We start from the raw sequence: 27,339 nt of genomic DNA on the forward strand, positions 1-27,339 counted from the left end.
CTGATTATGGCATTTCCTATACTCTATTATTATTGTTTATTTACTTTTCTGTAGCTCCCTGAGGGCAGTGACGTGGTCTCCCTCACCACTATATCGTCAGTACTGAGCATAATTAGTGAGCACTCAATACATGCTAGCTGAAATGAGTCACATTTAGAAAGTATTTTCAGGTATGTATTTTTTAAGTTCTGTGAGGTAGGATAGGTAAAAAAAAAAAAAAAAAGTATTCCCATTTTACAGATGGCCCAGCTGAGGCCAACTTTGCCGAGGTCAATCAGCTAGGACGATAGTACTATGGCCCTATAATTTTCTAAGGTTAAACTTGGTTCATCTTTAGCCACATAGCATTTTCCATTATTTTGATACAGCACATACTTACATCCGAGCTTGGTTTAAATGGTACATGTTTCTCCAAGGTTCTTTTTTTCCCCCCATTTAACCTATTTCAAGGGAAATTTCCAACATACACAAAAATAGAGTGTAATGAACCCCCATGTATACACCATCCAGTTTCAACAAATAACAACTCATGATCAACGTCTCCTCTATGCTCCCCTCTTTCATCTTCTGGACTATAGGAAGCAAGTCCCAGACATTAAATCATCTCAGCTATAAATATTTCAGTTAAATGGTACGTTCAACAAATCATTCAGAGACATACCCACTTGGTGGTATTTAAAAGATTCATAAATGGAATCCTTCCTTATAGCTTGATAAGAGAAGCAAGAATACCTACATGAACTATTTATTCACAGTTGGTGGAGGGATGTTATGCAATATCCTTCCTGGTATATAATCTAATCATTAACTCTGGGTAGGGTAATATAGATTAAAATATAAGATAAGCACAAGATTATCTACTGACTCAGAAAAGTGGATCTTAATACTTCACAAACTTAGCCAGGTATGGTGGCTCAAACCTGTAATCCCAACACTTTGGAAGGCCGAGGTGGGTGGATCATTTGAGGTCAGGAGTTCAAGACCAGCCTGGTCAACATGGTGAAACCCCGTCTCTACTAAAAATACAAAAAAAAAATTAAGCTGGGTGTGGTGGTGTGCGCCTGTAATCCCAGCTACTTAGGAGACTGAGGCACGAGAATCGCTTGAACCTGGGAGGCAGACGTTGCCGTGAGCCGAGCTTGTGCCACTGCACTCCAGCCTAGGTGACAGAGCAAGACTCTGTTTCAAAAATAAATAAATAAACTTCACAAATGAAAAGTATAATATGATGCTCACATCTGTTAATAATGGTCAGATTCCCTTTTTCCCTCATCCAAGTTATCAAGCCAGACATTTCAGAAGGCCAACTGTCCCAGCCTGAGCAGGAGACCTACTTGAGCCTCACCTACTGAATGCTATCACACAAGATCCAATTTGTGCTTCTAAAAATCAAAACAACGAGCTCAATTCTCAAAGGAAGCTTTCTTCCTTAGACATAAATCTTAGACACAAAACCATCTCAAAAGTGATGAAAGCCAGGTTGTATGCTAATAAAACAGTATCACACTTATTGGCTCTTGTGCCAGGTTGTACAATAACATGATGGATCCATAAATCTATGCAAGTATCCGTGGCGCCAACAACACGGGGTGGAGATAGTTTCAAATGTCTTAGATGTTGTAAAAATTGTCCACACCCAGAAAGCAGGCTGGGAAGTTTATGTTTTCCCCAGAGGCTCCACATGAGAAATGGGTTTAGGGAGCTTCCAGCACATGGTTTCATTCTGCAGACAAATCAGGAATCAAGATGCATACACAAATGCATACACACACACACACACACACACACACACACACACACACACACACAGACACACGTCAAATATCCCTATCTGAAATGCTTGGGACCAGAAGTGTTTTGGATTTCAGAATAATTTTTCTTTTTGCATTCTGGAATATCAGCAGAATACATCCAGGTTGAGCATCCCTAATCCAAAAATCCGAAATCCAAAATGCTCTGATGAACATTTACTTTAAGAATCATATTGGTCCTCAATAAGTTTCGATTTTGCAGCGTTTCAGATTTTGGATTAGGGATGTTCAACACCCATGCGCACACACATATGTGTGTCTGATGAAGTTAACACTTCATGGCACCAGTATCAATGCAGTAAGTCAACTCTCTGCTTCACAGAGGTGCAGTGAACTATACAATTGATATATTTTCAACTATACAAGTGCTATATTATCTCACCCAATACTCTCATTCTAGAGATGTCTGTAATCTCTAAAGTGCAGCATTAACATAGATTTTAATATTATTCATTCAACAATATTTATTGAGCACCTACAATGTGCCATGCACTGTTCTAAGCACATAGATTACTAAACAAATAAGTGATAGATACAACAAAAATAAATCTGTTAGAAGATGGTATGTGCCACAGAGAACAAAATATTTAGTGCCAGGAAGGGGGACGGCGTGAGGTTTCTGCTAAGATGGCATGGAGGAAAGGGAGGCAGCCGAGTGGGCAGGTAGATGCAGAGTGGCCCAGGCCGAGGAGACCACTGCAGCAAATGCCCCCCGTAGGAGTGTGCATGGCATGTCTGAGGAAGAGCAAGGACCCAGAATGAAGAAAGTGAAGGGAGAGCAGTGGGGGAGGAAGTCCCAGCAGTAATGAGGATTGGGTCCCACTTTTTTTCTCAGGAAAGCCTTGGCAGGGGTGTGAGCAGATGAGTAGCATGATGTGACTTGGGTTTTCAAAGGTTCTCCCTGGCTTCGCTCTTAAGACTAAACTGTAGGGGGATGGGGAGAAGCAGAAATCACTATGAAGGAGCAGTGGAAGCGATGAGACCTAGGTGGATGATGGACACACTTAGGAGGCAGAGCTGAGAGAAAGAGTCAGGGACAACCTAAGGGTTTCTGTCTTGAGCAATAGGAGTGGGAGATGGCACTGCCTTCAACTGAGATGGGAAAAGCTGTGGGTAGAGCAGTTGGAGGAGGATGATGAGTTCAGGTTTAGGCAAATGGATATGAATTTAAGATCTTCAAGTGGAGATATTGAAGTAAGCAGGCAGTTGGACAGCTCTGAGGTTCAGGAAAGAAATGTACTGGGATAAAAACTTTCAAGTATTATATTTGACATTGACACTGCTATCAACAGTAATTCAATTTATTATTGGTAGCTAAAACTAATATTAATAGCAATAATTTAAGTCATACACACACACACACACTGTCCTCCTACATGAAGAAGATAAAGGCCAGGAATCATAAAACAAACAAAAGGAATAAACTGTTTGCTGACTGAGTCAATGGTCATTTTCACTTCAACCACTTGAATAAAATGAAGAAAAACTGCATCCATTGTTCCTTTCCAACATGGGGACTTGCTCTTTTGTAAATGTTTACGGGAATCTGAATGTGACCATATGAAACAGAAGTGAGCTCAAGAGCTGGGACACTAGTTTTCAGATCTTGAAAAATATATATTGATTGCTAAAAGGAACAATGCTGGCTGAAAGAAACTTCAACATTGAAAAAAAAAAGAGTTTAAATGAAACAGTTTTTAATTTCTAGGTATCTGCCCTTTCTGCCTGACTCATCTCTAGAGGGATTTAGTGTTCGAAAAGTTTCCTTTTCAGATTCTGTTTCTAATGCATGATGACACTGGGCAAGGTTGCTGAGGGTGGGTAGAGGGGTGGATGTCCTACAGCTGCAGAAGATGATGCAACCTTTAAAATATTATCCCACCAAAAACAAACAAACAAACAAAAACACTTAAAAGTCACCCATAAACCTGAATTAGAGAGGTTGCCAATACCCCATTCCCCAAATCTGCTGGCACAGACGTCAAAGCAAACATTTCAGCAGTAGATCGAATTAACAAACATTCCTTAAGCACAGCACAAGTGTAGCTTATTATAATCTGGAAAATTCCACGGTATTTATCAACTCCTAAGCAAGGCTACAATGCTTAGAAGTATACCACAGTAGACGTCATCGGCAGCCACAAGCGCGAGGGCTCTGGGTGTGTTGCTGTGGTAACCACGTACTCAGCAGCAACATGCTGCCTGCCTCTTGCTAGCCCAGAACCAGAGGCAGAAGCAAACAGCCAGCTTCCTGAAGGGAACAACGCAGGGAGTCACAGCACAGGCCATCTCCATCATTCACACCCGCAGGAGACTTCCTTTAAACAGTCTGACATTATCTCCAACTAACTCTTAGAGAAAAGGTGCACAAGTCCTTCACTCTAGTGCAGAACCACAGTCAGCACACCCAAGCACAAAGCACTAGAGAAATGTATAAGGAGAGGAGAGAGACCGGACAGTGTCTGAAAAGTGTCAGGGTCATGCACTTAGGTGGGTCCAGGAATAAGGGGTTTTTCTGGGAAGCAGATAGAGAAGTGCTGGTCCATTTGAAAAGTCATCCTGAGAAACATTCCCTAGAGAGATCACCAAGAAAGAAAGCAGCAAACTAGAGCATGAGCCTTTCGAGGGAAGTCGTTCCCACATAGAGGGAGAGCTAAAAAAGGAGACAGGACAAACAGCTAGTACATGAGGACACGGAAATCCTAAAAGAGGAATTGGAAGCTTCCGGCACCAAACCCCACAACGTACTTCTGGATATTCCACATTATGTTGAAATCAAATAGAAACTGTCGAACATACCTTTTCCACCGGAAGAAAGTCATTTTCTACTTCAATTGACCTTGGTCTTAGTTTGATTGGCTTGTCTTTGAAAATGTCTCCAAAGCCCACTCCCTTAACTTTCTTGGGCTGGATTGCTGCAGTTGCCACTGTCCCGTTGGCACCTTCAGACTTGGTGCTGCTTGAGTCACCCCCATCACTCTCAGAGCCTGTGGTTTCCCTTAAACCTGTCAAGAGGGGGAATGGGGAGAGAAAGAGCTCAGAAATCAGCCAGAGCCCTGAAGAAGAACTTCACAACCGGCCAGGAACCACCTCTAAAAGTGTGACTGGACACAGGATAACTTGCACTAGGCTTTTGTATTCAGTATGTTGAGTAGTTTGACTGGCTCTGAGTTTTGTTTGATCTCCCCATTCCTTACTTTTAATTTTAAGATGTGAATCAAAACAACTTTTCGGCAAATCTAATTCCAAAGCAGGTATCTTCGTACATGTGAAATTCACCCCTCTTTAGCCGGGAGCCTAGTTTTGATCCAAATTTGTTTTGCCATAGCCTGTGCAATAGTAACCCTTCCCACCCACTTTGTCGCCTCCCCACCCAGTCAGTACCACATACTGTACCTCCAATCTCTATGACTCATGTTAATTAGCAATTAGCAATGAAAGTAACATTTCCTAAAGGGAAACTGTAAAGCTAAAAGCCATTTAAACAAATTAGCAATTAAAGAAACCACACAAAATTATAACTGCCAAAGAATTAAATCTTTTTGGATGGCTTCACAAGGAATAAATGCATGCAGACATATTTCTCTAGGAAAGCATTAAACCAAACTTGACATTAAGACGGTTTCACTAGCAAGATGATCAGGTTTGTTAAAGAGGGAAAGGAAGCCGTCCTCCCAGAGGCCAGAATCCCCCAAACCTACAGCCCTTCTTCTCTCCTTTAAACACTATTGTTTTCCCAAACCTGAATACCTTTCCAAAGAAGAACATGGGGGACATGATACTCTTTCTTTGACCTTCTGTGGCATGTGTTTGGAAGTCATAAAATAGTTATCAGCAAGACAACATGGACACTTACCTCCCCAGATTCTTTTTTTCCCAGGCTCTGCCCATAATCATGTTCCTAAAAGGAAGAGCCTATTTGTGTCTAGTTAATTTCTGGGTGTACATTCTTCCTTTGATGGTCAGTATATCAATTATGCCATAAAAGGGCAGGATTCAAAGAATATTTTATGGAATACTAAACTCTATCATTAACCTGTCTCTGAAAGCCTCTAGAGGTGTAGAATAGCTCCTGAACATTTACTACGTAACTCCTGATCATAACCATGCCCTTGAAATGAAAGTACGCCATCAAATGTTGTTCTCTATTAGCCAATTGTGCATTATCTTCCTACAGGTAAGGTGGCCTCCTAGTCCATAAGAATGATACACCAAACACTTGCTCACATAAAATCTCATAAAATGTTGAAGTCATTCAAATAAGGAAGTCTCAGTGCAGGAAGAAACTGTTAAATGAAAACAGACAAAATATAGAAAGGTCATTATAAACTGCTAACATGTTTCAGAATCAAATCCTTAAAACAATGGTTTTGTTTGTTGTTGCTGCTGTTTTCCATAAAATGGTATTTTTAAGCCAAAAGGTGGGGGAGGAGGAAGATCCCCGGTGTACATTTTAATTAACTGAAAACCAGCATTTGTGAGCAAGAACACAGGACCAAATGAGGTACAGCCCACAACAAGGGGGTCGGCTGCAATTCACAGGACAGGATTAGAGTGTGTAAACATCAAGAAACCTCCCCCCATTAGCTATCCATTTGTGTGCTTATCTGTTCATTGTTTTTGCAAATATCCCTGCTGGAGATACAATTTTGGAGTCTAAATATTGTATTACTTCCCCCTCAACATGTTCTCATTTTGCCGTATGGATTCTTTCTATGTGATAAATGACTTGTATATTCCTTTCTGGCTTGGAAAGAGCCATTCGAGGGTGAAATAACGAAACCATTAGTGGAAAGAAACCATCACCACCCCCGTCCCTCAGCACGCTCCTCCCATCACCACCAGAAGGCAGCAGGGCAAACAGATTAGGGCAAGTCTATTTTAGTTTTTCAAAGAGAAGGGTTCTTCTATCATTCACCATTAGCTAGAACCATAATATTTTCAGCCACTGCCATCCTCATTTCACTGAGCTTCTGGTTTTTGGGATTTACTGTCTTCTGGGCTCATCTTAATATGTTTATATGAATCACCGTGAGAAATACTCTACGTTACACAGGGAGAGGTTGCACAGTCATTCAACCACACAAGCACGGCCCGGGAAGGAAACACACGGCAGATTTTTCTTCCAGAACTTCTGGAAGGCTGGTTCTATCACTTTTAAGTGTATAAATTAAACATCTAACTATCTGTGTTGGTAAAAAAATAATTCAAAATCTAGTTCCTTCCCTTTAGAGGGAAAGAAAGGTGACTTTTCATTTTCATGTTCATTTGGTGATATATCTTTTAGTGACTCATGCCCATCATGCACGTTATCCCATAAAATGTCCCCATGTCAGGCCCAGAATGCCAGGTGACACGCTTGGGTTGTGCAACCCAGAGTGTGGACTGTGGATAGGGGTTGGTTCATGAAGGGCTCATTACAGGTAGGCAGTGGTGAGAGAACTACAGAAAGTATGGTGACTGGGGCGATGCTTTAGTGTTTTAACAGTGTGCACTGGTGTAACTTCCAGACATGTGGCTGGTGGTGGAGTCATCTAAATGAACAGGGCACAGAGCAATCTAGGTGCTGTCAAACTCCCACGGTGAGGCACAGGCGGCACACTGCATGTGTAGTGAGGTCATGTGCAGTAGGGCCAGGCACCTTCCCATGGTGGAGTGGTAAGGAGAATAAACTTGACCCCAGTTTGTGAAGCATGGCTCTGGTGCTCATGTCTGAACTTTCTCTCTCATCATATCCATGCATATATGTATGTATGCATACATGTATATGCACACTAAGCTGGATGCTTTTCCTTCAAGGTGAAAAAAAAGAAGAAAGCCTCCTCAATTTTGTTTCTGAAAGTCCTTTAACTGTCCAATTTTGCGGAATGTACCCAGTCTTCCAGCATTGATCAGTTGAGATCCATGAGACATTTTTATCTATTTTCAATTTAACACTCACATGGATAGAGCTTACTGTGTGGCAAGAACTGTTCTAAGGGCATCTCATTCATCTCCTTCCCCTCAACTTTTGGCAGCCTTATTTCACAACACAAAAGGCTACACATTGGTCCTGCCAAAAAAAGTCTGCCATGTGGTGACTGGCTGAGTGAGCAAAGCAAAATGCCATTTCTGGCATGAACTTTCATGCCAAATTCTTACTTCTTTGAACCACACAATGACAAAATGGTTTATTGGTTTCCAATGACCCACTCATAAAAAGCAATAACCATGAGAGGTTGACATCTCTGCAGGAAGCCATCTTACACCACCCCAGAAGCCCAGAGATACTGGTACAAATACATATGCCATGACAAATGCTACTGCTCCTTTGTTTGCACGTACAGTTCATGCACGCATATCACATACATGATAGACGCAGAAAGCAAACAAAAGCGCTAGGGGCTGGTGCTGGGAATGCTTCTTAGCACACACCAAGGAGATGGCACTTATCTCAGACAAATAAGTCCATGTCCTTGGGTCAGAAATTCGCACAGACACTTGGCATAAGCATGAGCAGCTCAGGAAAGGGCAGCTGCATCAAAAAACACAAGTACCCAGATCTTATCTTTACAATTGCCTTCTGCTGTTAAGGTCACTCACTGTAATAGCGTCTGTGGCCCTCCGTCTTTCCCGGTGCAGCTCGGTACAGAATTGTCCCTTCAAAGGTAGTCTTTCCTGACAGTGAATGAGAGAAGAGAAGGGGAGAGAAAAACAAGAGAGCGGGGAGGAGGGAGCAAATGATGGCAAAAGAAGGAAGAGGAAGAGTCTTTAACTGAACTTGCCTTCAATGAATCTGCTGCAAGAGCTTCATCCACAAAATTAAGTAGAGACCATTAAGCAGGATTTTAAGAATTTTACAGAATGAGCCCAAAGTCCCCATGCAACCAGTATGGCATGAGCACCCAGAAATTGGGGCTTGCCTCTGCAAATGACTGGCATGTACATTATGCCCAGTTTAAACCTGTAAGCCATTTCAACATTGTAACTTAAAGAATAGGAAAACTTCAATTAACGAGAGGGAATCCAATCAAATGGACTCCTTAATTAACTCAATTGTACAGCACAAGCTCCTCTTTGGAGACTACGACCTATGCATAATACAGATTTAGACACATTATCCTTTATCTTCTACCCCTAGAATTCTCTTTAAAAGATCTGTCACCCTCAGTACCTTTAAGCAAGAAAATGTATTAATATACTGGAGAGCGGGGGTTCACCACTAAGGATTGAAACCAACAGTGGCATCCATATAAACATATGGGGTTTTCTGCTTAGCACCAAGGACACCAGAAAACCCTATTTCTCAAAACATCTTAATTGGGATTCTGTTGTGTCAGTCATGAAACTGTACTTAAGCATGAGGACATAGGACTCACCCAGTGTCAAATGTGTCAAATGTCAAATTATCTTTTTTTGCTGTTACAAGTAGAGATTATCAATTGCATAAGGCTGAACCCTTGGCTAGAGCCCAAATACCTCTGGAACCATGAGCAACTATACAGAATATACACATACTGCCCTGGTTTGAGTGTACTTCAACCCACCCTCCCACACCCACCCCCACACACACCCACATACATGCACACACACAAAGGCCCTACAGAGAGTACCACCAACAGGCAAAATGATTTGCTAAAGGCAAACTCAATTAATAAACATATTACTTTAAATTATCTGAGAAATAAATTATATTATGGCTTGTTAATTAAATATTCAAACTGGAGGCCAGTCATACAGCTTCCTAACAAGTCTGGAGGATGAAAAAGCTAGGCTACATTTACAGAGAAGCAGGGAGTAGAACTAAGTGAAGGGAGAGAGCAACTTGTCTCACTTCTTAGAAACATTCCATGTTAAAATGGAAAACCCAAGAGAAACCACACTGTCAGCTTCTGGGCCTTGGCCCTCCCCATACAGGAAAGGAATTGTGAATGATCAGACCAACAACTTAAATGGGATCAAGTATTTCCAATTTCCATGTCCTACAGCCATGGTGGTATACCCTTGTTTTGAAATGCGTCCTTTTTGACAGATGCATTCTATCCAATTAAAGCAAAAACTTAGGCATTCAAATCACTGGCTGTGTAAGAATAATCTGAAGACTAAGAAAGTTTCAAATGTTCTTTCTAGACGTGACGCTCTTGAGGACTTTGATGACAAAAGTGGAGCAAGTAACACTGGCTAGTTTTTATTCGAGCAATTTTTTATTCTGCTTAACTTCAATCATTAGGTTACCAGTAGTCATCAGAACACAGCTGTTTTGTGAGCTAGGCCCTCTAAAAGTTAACAGCAGCAGTCCTCTCAAGTGTCAGAAAAAAAGGAAGTGTAAGAATTTTTAAAAGGCAGTATTTCGATAATGTTCCTCCAAGTACACTAGAACTTCCATGTGTTCTTCCCCAAGACCAAGTCTGAGAGTCACTGAGGTAGACCATGGCTGTGATGTCTCTGAATGGTCAAGCCTTTCTGCAAAGTCTCTCTGTGCACTGGCAGCAAGGCAATTTGAGATGTAGTCTGGGCTGGGGCTGGGTGAGGATACATAGGTGTCCTATGTGAAGAGCAAAAGACGCAGTCAACTGGAAAGGTTATGAATATGAGTAATGTTGATCTTATTGGGGGAAACAGTATACTGTCACTGTTAAATATTAGTACTTGAAGGCAGTAAACACTATAAAAGGGAAGAGTTTTAAAATTTACACACAAAACCATACACTTACGCTAGCATCTAATTTTGCCTGAAACTATGACATCAATTTGCTCATCATTCTTCATTGCTAATAGAACATCATACTCCAAACAAATACCATCTAATATTAAAAAGAAAAAAAGTCTAATGATGCCACAGAGTGGGATTTGTCAGACTGGCTTTCATTTTTATACGCAAGGGATGTTGAGCAATCCATTTCTTACAGCTAATGAAACACAATTATTTCTGCATCATGGCAGTGGTTTGCTATACATTTTTTAAAACCATCTTTTTTTTCTCTCTTTTTTTTGAGACAGGGTCTTGCTCTGTCACCCAGGCTCGAGTGCAATGGCACAATCATAGTTCACTGCAGCCTTGACCTCTTGGGTTCAAGCGATCCTCCTGCCTCAGCCTCCTGAGTAATGGGACCACAGGCAGATGCCACCATACCTAGCTAATTTCTATTTTTTGTAGAGATGGGGTTTAACTATGTTGCCTAGGCCGGTCGCAAACTCCTGGGTTCAAGTGATCCTCCCACCTCAGCCCCCCAAAGTGCTGGGATTACAGGTGTGAGCCACCACACCTGGCCTCCATCTTCATCTTTGTCTTAGCCTGACAAGCCACTAAAGTATCAGAACCTCAACTTTTAAATAAGGAATTAGGAAAATGAGAAATTCAATACCAACAGAAAACTCATGGTTATTAATGGTTACAGAAAGAAAATGCAAACTTTCTCCCTCTGAAGATTGTGGGAAATAACTGAAAATGTTTCTGTAGCTATAAAACTAAAAAACAGGGACACTTTTAGTTTTACAACCATTATTTGAAAGCAAATAATATCAAAGGATGTGAAAAACAGAAAAGACACATTTATGTCTTAAATGTAAGGCAAAATACATATGAAATTGAAATTGGACAGCAGTCATATCTGGATTTCTTTGCCACTGCACATTATTTAGTCAACAGTAGAATGTGCAAAATTGTAACTGAAAAGGCAATTAACTAATCATGATCTGTGACAATAAGAGGAAGAAATAAGCTAAACTGTACTCAGGCTTGAAATCTGTCAGATGACCTGTGAAAAGGTAAACTATTTGTGTAATGGTGGCAGCACCAGAATGTGTATGGAAGGCTTGCATGTCATTTTCTCCCCATCACTCAGAAGCCTGGGAGTTAATTTCACTGGGCTTCAGTGTTCTCATCTAACACTGAGTTAAATAATATCTAAATTCCTTTCCACCTTAACATCATAAGATTCTGCTACACTATTAGCACAACCACTTGACTGTTTTGATTTTTAAAAACCTAATTTACTAAACACTTTTTTGGACTACTGATCTGTTACATGGGAGCCCATTTTATTATTTTTTTTAAATTTCTGGTTGAAACCTCTTTGCAAGCCCTAATGAGTAACTAGGTTTGGGGGACAATTATCAATGGCTGCTAACACTCAAAAAGTAGGATGGCCAGACATTATGAGCCTCCAAGTGCATTATCCATTACCACCTAGGTGGCAGGTCTGCGATATATTTTATATATATATATATATATATATATATATATATCTCCTGAATCTAATCAAGTCCCTAGATCTAATGATTAATTTATAGGGATACAGATTTAATGGCACAACAGAGATGAAATCGGCAAAAGCCACACTGAGAAACTAATGGAAAAAGGGGCTCAGTTGCTTTAGCAAAAAAATTACAAGAAAAAAAAGGAGATATGAAGGAGAAATCTATAGATTCAAACAGATTTGAGACATACTAACGGCAATGTATGTACTTTATTTGGATACAGACTCAAATGAATGGTAATAAAGAAGACTTTAGGGGAAAGTGAACAGTGACCATGTGTTTAATTATTCTAAGGAATTGCCATAATTGTATGTGTGTGAGATAAATGGTATTTTAAGACACTCTTTTATTGATGCATGTTAAAATATTTATGAATGAAGTTATATAATATTTGGGGTTTGCCTTCAAGATAATATGGACAAAGCCTGTGGAGGGCTATAATTTTAACAAATTGGCCAAAGGTTGATAATTGCTGAAGCTGAGTGATAGGTACACAGAGGTTCATTAGACTATTCTTATTTTTGTATATGTTAGACATTTTCAATAATAAAAAAGTTTATAAGAATTTTTTTTGAAAAACTACCTTTAAGGTTTCATAAGTTCTGAAAATGGTAAAGATGTTTTCAAATTTAAATATGCAGCAAAAAGTTTCTGCTACTACATAACTATAAATTTTCCTGAGATAAAATGGATAAAATATCCACCAACACAATCATTGCAATTCTTTCTTTGATAGACTAGATTACCCTAAACAAAGATCTAAGAAAGTTTAGAGACTTTCATAACCAACTACCATATGTAAAAATACATCAGAATAAGAGAAAAGCAAGTTCAAAAGACTTTCACCTGTCATTCAAAAATAAAAATGCCTCCTTATAGTAAAAGGGGATTCAATAAGCATTTATTAAACACCTACCATGTGTCAAGCAGTCTTGGCACACTCCCTTATAAATATAATGCCAATGTTTCTTCTATCACATTCATCCATTGGTACACAAAATTCAACTCAATAACTACTTCAAAGACTTTCTGGAAGTAGAAATGTGAAGAATGCAAATACCAAATAAACATGTGCACATACAGAAGTAGGGGTGTATGTGTGTGTATCAGAAACAAAGAGATATATGTGCATTCACTGTACACATGGTTCATATTCAGATACAGATTTTGTCATTCTTAGAAAAACCTTACCCTAATGTGTGGTAGCATTTAAATTAAGAGGATTTGCATACAATGTCACTATGATCTCTAAAAATTACCAATATAGCACAAACATTAGAAATTTAACTTACTCCCATATCTGTGTATTAATTAAGCAATCTCTGTGAAAAATGAACTGTAATTTGTGAAGAGTATTAGTGGGTTGGTCTAACAAAGACCTAGATTAAGTACATTTTATCTCATACCAGAGTAAAAAGCTAGATGTCTTTTGTGCATGAACCACATTTTGTCTTTTATGGTTTCATACAAAAGTAATATGCATGTACTATAATTATAAAAAGATGTTATCACTGGGGGAAACTGGGTGAAGGGTACAAGGATCTCTCTGTACAGTTTTGTATTTATTGTTGTAACTTTCTGTTAATCTATATTTCAAAACAAAAAGGTTTTTGTTTTTGTTTTTGTTTTAAGTAAAGCACATCAAAACTACTAACACCATTATCTGGGAATGGAGAATAAGCAGATCCCTTTTAAAACCAAAGGCTCTACTTACAGAAATCCTACCAGTACATATAATTTCTGTATGTGATCTGATCCAATTACAGAAATCTTAACATAGTCACACACTGAAGCAAATTCAGGGTGTAAGTGGCCACTGGATATATATATATTTTAAATAGTCTCTCTCTGTAGCCCAGGCTGGAATACAGTCGTGTGATCATGGCTCACTGCAACCTCTGCCTCCCGGGTTCAAGCACTTCTCATGCCTCAGCCTCCTGAGTAGCTGGGATTACAGGTATGTGCCAGCATGCCTGGCTAATTTTTGTTTTTTTGTTTTTGTTTTTAGTAGAGACAGGGTTTCACCATGATGGCCAAGCTGGTCTCAAACTCCTGGGCTCAAGCTATCCACCTGTCTTGGCCTCCCAAAGTGCTGGGATTATAGGCATGAACCACCATGCCTGGCCTGCTACTGGAAATTCTGTCAGAACACTGAGAGATACTATTTCTCTCTTTCAGGGAATTACTTCAAGTTAGCAAGCTATTCATTATCCTCACATCTGCTCCTCTATGAAGCCCCACATCCCCATGGGACTGGCCTCTTTGTGCCCCATTCTTCTTCAGATGCTTACTTTGCAGAGCACCTGGACACTTTGCTGAACTTGGGTTTGCATGTCCGCTTTCTGCAGTGTGAGCTTACTGAAAGCAGGGACCCTGTCTAATTTGTCTCTGTATATCGTCAGTGCCTTGGACAGTGTTTTAGTAACAACACGGTGTCAATAAAGATTGAATGAATGAAGAATAGAAGGAAGGAAGGAGAGAAAGAAGCATGGATAGATCGATGGATATGGACCAACGGATGGAGAGATGGGCCCTCTTTTCCTTAACTGCTTATACAGGAAGATTACAAAAGCCATGTACCCTTTATCAGAAGCAGCCATCCTTGTTAGGAGACCATGCCTCTCCGGGGATTCAAAATCCCCTCAACAACGGCAACTAAACATGGCTGCTGAAACTATTGGGCTCTCCTGGTCTTGAAATGGAAGGCTTTTAATTGAGTAACTGTGTGTGGGGAACAGTCTCTAGAAGAGAAAATGCCCCTTCTGAATAGGTGATGACAAAATGCTAAATGGGAAGACCATTCCACCCAACCTCCTAATCCTCTGTACCAGGAATTCCAGCACCATATACCTTTAACTGATGGGTCAGCCAAGGTGAGCTGTCCATATTACTGACTTGGAATGAGAGAAGTCAATTTGTTTCAATAGTTCTAAAGATACAAGAGGCATTACTCCCCTGATCTTCCAGCTCTAAGAGCATAGCTAAGATGGCAGGACACCAAGATGTCAAGACTTTTCCTAAGAGGTTGTCTAATACTTCCCCAGATCTCCTCCTCTGCATCAGTAGAGGAACTCCGAAGTAATTTCCAAATGCAGTCACAATGCTTCAGCCAACACACTATCAATCAGTATGCAAGCAGCCTCCAAGCAACTGATACTAACTGGTTATGTCTCAACAGTTATCTTGACTAACAATGAGAGCTACCATTTAGTATGGGTCTGCTATGGAGCAAGGTGGTTTATGCACATTATTGCTATTGGAACTTGTAATGAATTTATTCATGGAAATAATGTTATAATGACCCAATTTGGTCCTCCCTCCAAAAAATCCCATTTAATCCACAATGTCCCTAACATAGAGTACTGTTATTATGGGACCTAATTACCAGGTACAATAGTTATTCCAGAGTACAAAAGAAGACACCAGGGCAGCTAGAATTCTAATATGGATTTTGAAAGCAATAGTACCTTCCACTAATGTGGGATCAAGGACACCTTCTCCCCTCCCAGTAGTACTCATCAGCTGGGCCATGTTAACAGAGAATCCTCCTGCCCTGAGCCAGAGAAGGCAACAGGAACTCCAAGACACCTTGTTTGCCCCTCAACCCCTTCCAAACCTTCCTACCATAGACTCTAGGATGGAATGGGGTTCAGGGGTAGGAGGGTCCCGGGCTTTGGCAGTGGAGGGAAGGAGCACTGCTGAAGCCACTGGGTAACCAGCAAGTGCTGCTGTTTCTGGGTATGTCAGGCTACATCATCCAGAGCTGCTGCTGAGACACCAAGTGAAGGAAGTCGCCTGAGCACTTCTCTGGAAATGGCGTTACCTCCAAATCAGACATTTGTGTAATCATACTACTGGTTAAATAAAAGAGACACAAACTAACACGAGAACACCACTCAAGTCAGGTTTTTCCAAATGAAAAAGGAAGACATTTAAGAATGATTTGGGCAGGACTAAGCTGCCCTCCTCTTGTCAGAAAGGAAATTCTGCAACCCCAGGTAGTGCTGCACAGTTGAGCCTCCTACAACATTCATGCCCATGACCTTGGCTCAAGACGGCACAAGAGATACACAGACGCCCACAGTTGGGTTAGTGACTGGGAGAACAAAGTTTCCCGGTCCTGACCTTTTGCTCCGTGAGCTGGAAAGGGCAGCAGAGAAGCTGGAGGGAGACCTTCAGGCCCTGGAGAAAGAAAGACCTGAAGTTCGTTGTCACCATCGCAGAAGGACACACATGCTCACCACCCAAGGTGGGACCTGGACTCTCAGTTGTCTTGACCTACTTTTAAGGGGATTGGCATGCACTCATCTTGTCATAGCACTTTACTTCTCACCATCACTGATTTTTTTTTTTTTTTTGTAATTTCTCCAAGTCCCTCAAGGGATGCTGAAAAATACTGACAATCCCATTTGGTTCATTTTTTAAATAATTATGAACTTACAGTAAGCAACACTCTAGAAGTATATGGAGGCACAGCAACATGGGCCACCCATGAGACAGTATTACCAAGGCATGAAGGCTGGCAGTTACCTATCCAGAGACATACAGAATGTGTGGCTATAGGTCACACCTTTATAGTGATCAGCTTTCTAAACCACAGTGGGTTAAGGTAGTATAACGAAAAAAATACTCGTGAGCGTTTACCACAGCCTCTCGGCATAGGATACAGAACAGAAGGGAGGCTGGAGCACAGCCTGCCAGTCCCCCCATCCCCCGCTCCTGCTTGGTAGGGTGGACTTCCTTACTTGACTTTGATAGCTGCTCATCCTGGGAAATGCCAAGCTCATCCGACTCCCCTGACAGCTCCTTGATGAAGTTGGAAGGAAACATTCCAGTCTTCCCGTTGAGAACACCTTCCCACCATCCTTCCTCTACCTGCAGAGATACAAACAAAAGAGCAGAGATGCAAGGGTCAGGTTAGACATGGTGGTTTCCAATTTTGCTCCCGTCTGTATGGTATAGCATGTAGAGCCCACGCAGGGAGACTAGATGGCTTTAAAGTTAACAGGGAACAAGAAAACAGACCACATAGAGCCTTGAGATTCAGGCTAAAGAAGGGGGTGTTTACCTGGGGTCCATAAATGCAAACAGACAAAATTAATACTTCATTTTCATTGGCCTCTAACTGAAATTTGGCATCTGCTTTGGTTATGAATGTAGGGTAGGTAACACATCAATATTAGAAGGACCTGTGACTCATCACCAAACAAACCACAGATATTTTCATATCACATCATAGATGCTATGGGTATCTCAAAATATCTTTTGTGCTCATTGCTGCTTTGAAATGGTGATAGTTATTACACCTACTGGGAGACCTTTGCTATTTAGTCTATTAATAAGGATACCTATAGATTACTATATCAAAATTTGGTTTTAAAATAATTTGATAACTATTTCAATATAAATCGTTCCCTTTATAATCCTATGTGTTTTATTTTATGCATTTAAAACCATTATCTAAAAACTGAGAATGGCTTCCCCAGACTACCAAACTAACTAAACAGCTTAAAAAATATAGTTAAAAATTTACCTGTAGGCTAAGAACTCAATCAGAAAGTATAAGAGCTTCCTGTACATTTCTGAAGGGTTCTAGATTACCCTAAGATGAACCGAAAGCAGGTAGGGAGGTAGGAAGGGTAGTGAGACTATGATATCTGAGTAAGGAGTGAAGGCTGAATCGGGGGAGCAGTGAGAATGGATGAGGCAGATTTGGATTAGAGGCCCTTTGAGGTCTGAGCTGGCCTTGAGTGATCAACTAGCAGGGATGGGTAACAGAAGGGTAAAAAAATTGTCCCTGCATTTTGTAATAGAGCCACTAGTAGAATAGCAGAAGTCAGAATAGCAAACTGGCTTCTTAGAGGAAAATAAGGGCAGTTTGAAAACAAGCAAGTATTAAGTTATAAGCAGTATGGTGGGGTACAATACAACCTTTGGAATTGTTTTACCATGTACACGTACAGACAGTCTCCAATTTACAATAGGTTGACTTAGGATTTTTGACTTTATGATAGTGCAAAAGTGATATGCATTCAGTAGGAACCATACTTCAAATTTTGAATTTTGATCTTTTCCTAGACTAGCAATAGGTAGTACAATACTTCTATAATGCTGGGCAGTGGCAGCAAACCTCAGCTCCCAATAAGCCATGTGATCACGAGGGTAAACAACCGACACTCTTCAGTATGCTGTGTTGCCAAATGATTTTGCCCAACTATAGGCTAATGGAAGTGTTATGAACACATTTAAGGTAGGCTAGGCTAAGCTACGCTGTTTGGTAGGTCAGGTGTATTAAATACATTTTCAACTTATGATATTTTCAACTTATGATGGTTTATTGGGACATAATCCCATTGTAAGTTGAGGAACGTCTGTATTACCAATCCAAATTAATAAATACAACTTAAAAGTTAAAATAATTTAAACAAAAAAGAAAAAGAAACTTTGAGTCAAAAGTCCAGTTCAAATTTTGTCTGTCCTGAAACTTAGCAGTTGTGTGACTTTATTCAAATTTGTCCTACCAAAATGAACCCCGTTTTATTCCCATCTGCATGATGGGAATAATTAACACACTTCACAGTTGTCATCTTTAGGACAGCATCTCAATCTGCGTTAGAGGTATATATGCATTACTAATCTTCACTAGGGGCTGCAGGACATAGAACTGTATAGGACATGTCCTTAGTTTTCCTCAAGAGGTGAATACTCTACCAAGATAGAAAGGTGTGACTAAACATTAGCAATGCAAGGTAAACAGATGAGAAAAGACCATGACTTAGCACACATCAAACTTGTTACACAAAGTTGAGCTCACTGAGATCTGCGGTGCTAAAGGAAGGCTTTGAGAAAAAAGAAATCAAAATTAAGGTAGGCTTTTAGAAGAAGAAATGGCAGCCATACTTAGGGGACAGGTGTGTATGAGAAAGGGGGCTGCTGATGGAGCCTGTGGAATGGAGATAACCTGAACGATATGTTTAGAGCATTTATAAGGAAACTTGTGTGATACAGACTCGCAGAGTGGCAATTACATTTGCACGATCACAAAATCTTCGGGAGAGAATCCAGATGACGGCATCCATGCACAACTGTCCCAACGACTATTTTATACCAAATCGTGGCATTTCACAGCATTTCCACTGAAATCATTCCATGTTTCTATGCCAATTCAACTGACACATATTATTTTTTCAAGGAGCTTTTTATAGGCTTAGATGGTTAGGAAGATTCACCATGAGTCTCAGTATCAATCATCACAGGATTTGTTGAGCAGAGTCCTTTGTGCTGGTACTGAATAAGAAACCAGAAAATCACCCTCTCTCTCCCAGGAGTCACAGGGCAGGAGGGGAAAATCAAGGGCACAAACCACAAATGAGCAGTCCCTGGCATAATCCCCAACAGCACGGGGTAGCTGGGCCAATTCCAACCCACTTAGTTCGAAGATGTCTGGAACATTCCTATTCCTAGTAATAAGTGGCTCCTGCCCAAGATCCCTGAGGGAAGCCATCCTGATGTGTAGGAAAAGCAGGCTGTCTGCTGGGAAAAGAGACGTATCTTCACCTCACCACACCCCCAGATGCCTGTATCACTGTCAAAAGCACAGTCTGAGAGGAGTGGCCTATGGGAAAATGGCAGAGGTCTATCATTAGCCACACAGTAAGTGGAGGGGCAGACAATAAAACCACTGCTCATCGCCTGGGCACACACTTCCCATCACAGGCGCACCATGGGCAAGATGCTCATTTCTCTGTGAGCTGGAGCTCTTCATGAGGATGGTGTGGGTGGCCCCAGTACCAGTGAGAGTCGTTCAGTACTATTTCCTTCTATAACCAGGCCAGCTATTTTGGTCTCGAGACTGAGGTTGGAGACAGGAAAAAAATGATACCTCACACTATCCCTCTTCAGAGATATTCTAGTTCAACTTCCTGCATAAAGATGAGGACATGGACACTGCCATGTGATTTCATTCATTCATTCATTCATTCATTCATTCATTCACTCATTCTAAGAGTAAAGCACAGTGCCTCACACATTGAATGAATGAATGAACGAATGAATGGCAGGGACATTATTGGGAAAAATCCTCCATGGGACCTATAGAGCTCTGATTTCCCCCACAGAAAAAGGTTTCCTTCCTGTGAGGAGCAAAAGGAACTGAGAGATCCTAACTATATTCGCCACTGTTCTTAACTAGGTACTGCCACACCCAGGTCTGTGTGGTCCTCCCAATTCCACCAATTCTACCAATATTTAGTGAGCACCTATCTTGCACTGCCCCAGTACCTGGAGACAGATTCATTGCTGAACAAAACAGATAAAGACTCCATCCTTGAGAAGTTTCCAACAAGAGAGAGGAAGTTACAGAGCCTGAACGCCCCATGCCCCTTCTTAGAAATCAAGCTTACTTATGTTTGCATTTCTATAGTTAAGAAAAGAAAGAAATGCATCTCTTTGTAAGAAAGTAGGGATTATGAATACCACACCAAGGGCTTATAACTTCCACCCCAAAGAAAGGACAATAATAAAAGGGGGCAGATGCCCATCTTCTCCCTTCCCCACTCATAAACAGTCCTCTGCAGGCCTTGGCTCTAGGCTGAGAACAAATCCCACCTGTGTCCCTCTATGACCAACCCAGCCAGCTCTGGAGCCCTCTGATTAGTTTTGCCTCTTCTAGAACTTCATATAAATGCGCTAAGATACAATTTCACTGTGCCCCAAGAGTGAATCTCACCTTTGGCCCAGAGCTGGAAGCAGAGCAGCTTACACCTGGTAGTGTTTGAGAACGACAGAATAAAACCACTTCAACAGTTTCTATCTGAGGGCCTTGAAATTTTCATGTCTTTACAATCAACAGCATCTAAGTGGGTTCAGAGTCCAAGGAAGTAGTTTTTAAATCTTAGCCCTGTCAGAGATTGGGCAAACACCTGGGTGAACTTCAATACTCCCATCCCCACCCCTTCTTGCACCCCATTTGTAAGGCATTAAAGAAGTCTGTGACTGAAAAGATAGCGTGCTACCTGTGAGTACTTGGCTATTCAGACCAGTTCCTATTTATCACCCCTGAAGTTTTACCTGTCAACTGGACTAAGAAGGGGAACAGAGGCTTTACCAGGTCTACAGTCTACTGAAGGGCACAAGTAGCAAGACAGAAAAAATTCATCTAAGGACGACTATAGCTTTTTTTAATCCAATGAATACTTTGATACCCAAACCCCAGTCAGAAGCACACTGGAGGGGTGGGTTTGAGGGAAGCCTGGGGTTAGGGTGATGCACACAGGCAAATGAAGTCAGCTTCATTGTTTCAAGAGCTGTTTTACCATTCTTCCCATAAAAGAAAAGTGACACATCAAAGCCTAAGGAAAGGCCCACACCTTAATGTTGCTAAAATTTTCCTCAAATTTTTTTCAGAAGTAACTGAATGAAAATTGTAATACTGTTCCTTTCTCTTAGTTGTGAAAGGCAGGGAAAGGTGTTTTGAGAATTTTTAAAACACTAGAAAAATGTTAAGATAGCTTTTAAAGCTTTTTTAAAATTGAAGTATAATTTACATAAATGCACAGAACTTAACAATACAAGCTGATTAGTTTTGATAAATGCCCATTGTAGCCAACGCCTCTATTAACATACAGAGCATTTTCATCACTCCAGAAAGTTCCCTGTGCCCCTTCCTAGTCAATCCACCTCCAAGCAATCATTAATCTGATTTTTATCACCTTTGATTCATTTTACTTCTTCTAGAACTTCATATAAATGTGCTGAGACATAATTTTAACTTTTTAAATATTGTTGAAAATACAAACTGTTTCTGGTAAATATGTTTTTCTATCAGTAGAATTGGTGAAAAAAAGTATATCTTTAAGGGGGGCATTTCCTGAAGGCATAAACACCTACATTATTTTCAATTTCAGAGGATGTGAGAAAGCTGGCTATGTCAAATATAAACAAGCATTATCTAGGTCCTAAATGGCTGGACCAATGTTTTCCCCCAGTTCCTGTGTAGTTCATTGTATGATTACCTCTTTCTGGCTGGGCCAGAACATTCCATTCACATAGAGAAGCTGATTTTCATTCCCTCCCCTCACTTTTCTGAGAACAAGGCTATTCTACATGAGAGGGGGCCCTCAAAGAGAAATCTGTAGAGTAACTGGAAGGGAAGTCATTTAAGAAAACATATACAATTTCTATTTAAGACTTAGGCCAGCTGCCCAACAAGACAGAGCAACATCCATGATTTTTCATCAGAGTGGAAAGGGTTTCTGGTAGAGCTTTTGGAAACTTCCTTCAGCAGTGCTTGATAATCTTGTCCTTCAAAAACAGCCACAGGTCCCCAAATTCCTAAGTGAGTCCAATGCTAAGGTCTTTCTATCATTCCAATTAAAAAATATGAATAAATGGTAACACAAGCCAGCAAGATAACCTTTCTGATGAATCAAGATCCTCAAGTTTTCTCCCATCACTATTTCCAGGTGAGAAAATGGTTATGGAGATATATTCACCTGGGAAATCCCTAGATTAGGAATCTTTAAACAGGTGCTCCTTTGAAAGTTCAGTGTGGCCAGCGCTATAACTTTGATCTCAAACCCATTTCATTGCATCCACCAGCACCTGCTTTCTATAACCTATACCTGTCCCAAAGGTTCACAGGTCCTCCCCTACTGCAGAGCAAGGCTCTACTAACACCATGTCCTCCTTCCTCCAGCACCTAACAAAAATACCACTCACCATTTGCATATTCAGTTGAAATCTCATCTATTCTACAAAGCATCTTCTTCACCTTCTGTGACTACTCCTATTTTTATATTCCTCTCTCATTCGTCAATGCCATCATTTGCCACTTTGGTAACATCTTGGGTAGGCAGTTACCTTAACTGTGTATATCTTGCCCTCCCTCACTAGACTTAACATGTTTCAAGAGACAGGTTCTATTCAATCAATCTCTGAATCTCAGTAAACACAGTTTCTCTCAGAGTGTAAGCACTGAAATATTTGATAAATCCCACAGCTATGCAAATCTATTATAAATACCTTTAAACTTGCAAATATGTTACTTTTATATGATTGTGGCCTGTTTTGTATGCTGATGATTCAAATCTAATCAACTTTCTCTTCTAAACACGGCTTCCTTCTCCTTAATATGAATGTTTTACCATCTCTGCACATTAGGAAATCAGAGGTGTTCATGTAAACATGTAAAAGTTATTTGGAGAAGTAATTGTAGAACAGCCCAAGCTCTATGGATTTTCAAATTCCAATAAGCAGATATTTTATATTTATTTATTTTTATTTTTTTTGCAAAGAGATACAAACCCTTCTAAAGCAAGGCGATATCTTAACAGGTAAGAACTTCGGTATGCTTCGATCACCTATTAACTGATCAGCGTTTGAATAAACTTGACTTCCCATGGGCAAAAAATGACATGAGGATGGACTGCCTATCCACACCCACAAAAGTTGTCTGACTGATTTAAAGTTCTGATGAAGTTCAAGGGCCTATTTAACTCTAGCTAAGTGTACCAAATCTTCTATGGGCACAAGAAGGAAGATGCAGAAGTACTTCAAAAATGGAAGTTATCATCTTTGCAAGCCACAAAACCAGGTTAGGCTTTAAGCCAGCCTGACTGGGGGCCACTGGGAAAAGTAACCATAAAGAACACATAAAAACAAGAATCTTTGAACATCCCTTGAGCCATGACTGAGAGACTGGCTAAGACCAAGCTAATCCAACACAAGAGGAAAAGTGGCTCCTTTCCCAGGCTCTAGATAACATAGAAAAACAAAGTGGCTTCGGCCAGGTGCGGCGGCTCACACCTGTAATACCAGCACTTTGGGAGGCCGAGGCGGGTGGATCACAAGGTCAGGAGATCAAGACCATCCTGGCTAACATGGTGAAACCCCGTCTCTATTAAAAAAGATACAAAAAAAATCAGCCAGCTGTGGCGGCAGGCACCTGTAGTCCCAGCTACTCAGGAGGCTGAGGCAGGAGAATGGCGTGAACCCGGGAGGCGGAGCTTGCAGTGAGCCGAGATCATGCCACAGAACTCCAGCCTGGGTGACAGAGCAAGACTCCATCTCAAAAAAAAAAAAAAAAAACAAAGTGGCTTATACACTTTTCAAAAACAACAACAACAACAACAAAATAACAACAACAAAAAAACACATCATAGGCCAAAAAGCCCACATAAAAATTCCAGGGGCCTTCAAATGCTATTTCTCCTATAAATCTCATTCACATGCCATCTCTGTTCTTCCTATAATTAGAACTTTGCCTGTATTTATTTGTCTTCTCCATTCAGGATAAAAATGACCCAGTGTGTATTCACAATGATTTCTTTAAAAATATCAATCCAGGAATTCACAGCCTGCTACTTTCCTTTTGAATTGGCAGTCTGGTTCCTTTGGGTTCACAACGATGATTTCTTTTCACAGCACAACCATCACTCTCCAGCCAGGAGCTAGAAGCATGGCAGGTGCTTTCTTGGCAGGCACCTTGCTTTGCCAACTCCACTATCCCCACACTGCCCTAAGCACTCCCTTCCTTCCCTAAACCATGCTTTGGAGGCTGGCTCAGGCTGAGCAGTCAGGGCTGGTAGACTCGCTCCTGCCAGATGAGCAAGCTGTTCACCCGACCAAGGGTCAAAGTTGTTTCTACCTAAACCTGCTTAAGTCTCTTGCTCATTATTGGTAGCACACATTTGGTTAAATTGCACAAAAATATACAGGTGTGAAGAGAAAGAGTTGGTGGTGAGGAAGGATAAAGGTAATGATCTTAAGGTTTTAAAAAAAAACCATTGCCACATTTGGTGTGAAGGAGACAACTAAAGAAGGTAAGGGGTGAGTGGTGGGGGGTGCGGCTCTAGAACTTGAGACGGAACCCAGTGGGAATCATCGAGGATGCACCATGGATGCAGAGATAGATGGAACTCAAACCAGCAAACCCATATTTAGGGAAGTGGCCTTGGCCCTATGTCATAAGATTGTATTGATAAATGATGAACGAATATTCATTTTGATATTTTAAGCTAAAATTAGATATTAAGGCAGATGTTTTAGGACTTTAGGATTCCCTACTTGATTCAACTCTTTCAAAAAAACTAGTCCGTAAATTCAAAATCCTCCTAAGGCTTATCTGTCGGGGCAAAAAGAGAAAAAAAGTGTGTGTGTGTGTGTGTGTGTGTGTACAGCTTTGCAAAATTAGAGAAATCCATCTATTAATCAATAAAAATATTATACACATACAATACATGTTATATTTTATTAATAGATTAATCCTACAGTATTGCAAAACTATTATGTTCTTGCCTTGATCTGTCTCTGTGATTTAGGGGTTTTTGTTTATTGCCTTTTTCTGTTTATTTTTAATCATCAGTGGAATTAGAGAAGAGCTATCATTAGCATTTATATAACATTCACTACAAGAGAAAAGGACAGATTTTATATTATACAGTGACAAGGGCCCAGTCTCTGCAATATAACAAGTAAACTGGAACAATGGGGAATTTTTGATGATATTTTAAAACTTTGGATTAAAAGGCCAGCCTTTACACATTTTGTTTTATGTAAATATCATAGACTATATGGTTATTTTTTCCTTTTTCCTACTTGAAGCAAGTCCAGAATGACGAGCAGGATTTAGCTGGCAGTGAATAATAGAAAGGAGGCTGGTATTGTAGATGATGGCAAAGGCCTATCAGCCTCTAGGCAAATCCAGTAACAGCTCTGCCAGCGCTCCTCTCTCTCCTTTATGCAATCAACATTCAGTTTCTCTGCAGCCAATAGGCAGGCAAAAGTGGGCAATATTTCTGAGAAATGTATTAATCATTTTCCTTGTCTTGACTTGTGGTTTTTCTTAATGCATTATTACAACATTAAAAGAAAAGTCATCTTCTATGACAGAAGCATTTTCAATTCTTGTTCCCTTTCAGTATTTGATCACAAGCATATAGATATATTTTACATGGTTTTATCCTAGTGTATGCAGTTTTGTGTTCTGATTTGTTCAATTTGCAAAAAAACTATTTTTGTATTTCCATTGATTCATTTACTTATTCAGCAAGCATTTATTAAAGTGCATATTAGGTTTCAGGCACTATTCCAGGTACCACAAATATAAAAATAGACAAAAATCAGGTCCCTGCCATTGAAAAGCTCTCAGCTTAGTAGAATATAACAGATAATTACAATGCAAAGTATCATAACAAATACATATTTAAAAACCTGTGTTTACCATCTTAATGGCTTCACAATGTTCTACCTGGAAAATACATCTTAATTTTCCTTCTTGATTATTTTTCATTATCACAAATACTGCTGTAATTAACACGTTTCACATGTTTCTTCTATCATCAATCAGTTTCTGTGGATAAATTCTCAGGAACGAGATCACTGAGTCAAAAAGTGTTATTCAGATATTTATAGCTCTTGACATACCTTGCCAAATAGCTTCATATAAGGATAACACAGACATACAAATTCACCAGTTCTTCTACGCCTTGCCAATAGCCTTACCACTAAATATTTTCTTCGGATTTTCATAAGTAAAAACCCATTATTGTCTTAATTTGTATTTATTTAATTAACAGCCAAGCAGAACATTTTCTTGTGGTTAAGATATTTTTCTCCGTCTGGGTTCTGTGTTTATGGCAAATTTATCTATAATTTATCATTGTTATAAGAGCTTCCTAATATTTTCACATACTACATATATAATAACTTTTGTCATAATTTATTGCAAATGTTTTCCTATTTATTGTTGTCTTTCTTTAGCTGGACTACCTTCAATTCATACCAAAATCTTAACCATTTTTCTTATTAGTCACATCTGTTTATTTTTTCTTCTGGAATTTCTTTCCATGGTTACAGCCTTAAGAAATTTGTCATTCTACCACTGAAATAAATGTTCTCTGTTGTCCATTCATTTTTTTCACTCATTTAACTTTCAATAAATGTCTCCTATGTGCCCTGCTTGCCACCAGGGGTAAAAAAGGATGAATGACATGTTAATTATCCAAAATTTGGAAGTAGGTAAAAGGGGTTCCTGCATGCCCTCCCAGTGCCACACTGGGGACCCCATTAATTGCTTCTGGAGGGACATGTATCTCTGCTTGGCACACTATTTACTATTTATGAGGCTAGTTTACAACTCTGTTACTGTGGATGTTAACTGGTGAAAACTGAGAGCACTGCAAATGATTCCTGCCAGGTAGTAACAAAAATAAATTTTGACGAGCAGAAATGCAAAGGATTTGTACCCTAAAAAAGATAACCTCAAAGGTCACAGTTTTATTGCACTGTA

At 40.1% G+C, this 27,339-nt stretch overlaps 1 protein-coding gene across 9 annotated transcripts in view; it reads right to left on the bottom strand.

Annotated features, from left to right (window-relative positions):
* The window catches only part of SH3KBP1 (SH3 domain containing kinase binding protein 1), a 357,800-nt gene that overhangs the window by 153,034 nt on the left and 177,427 nt on the right, over positions 1-27,339 (bottom strand). For 4 of the 9 annotated variants that reach the window (XM_025372227.1, XM_025372225.1, XM_025372232.1 and 1 more), the window contains 3 exons: positions 16,796-16,925; positions 8,394-8,468; positions 4,611-4,816 (listed from right to left, as the gene is read on the bottom strand). In XM_025372227.1, coding sequence (XP_025228012.1) covers positions 4,611-4,816; positions 8,394-8,468; positions 16,796-16,925 — 411 coding nt within the window. Of the gene's footprint in view, positions 1-4,610; positions 4,817-8,393; positions 8,469-16,175; positions 16,233-16,795; positions 16,926-27,339 lie in introns of all 9 variants that reach the window. The other 5 variants (XM_025372230.1, XM_025372226.1, XM_025372229.1 and 2 more) reach the window with 2 other exon arrangements.

The sequence above is a fragment of the Theropithecus gelada genome, chromosome X (genome assembly GCF_003255815.1).
Source record: "Theropithecus gelada isolate Dixy chromosome X, Tgel_1.0, whole genome shotgun sequence".
Lineage (NCBI taxonomy): Eukaryota > Metazoa > Chordata > Mammalia > Primates > Cercopithecidae > Theropithecus > Theropithecus gelada.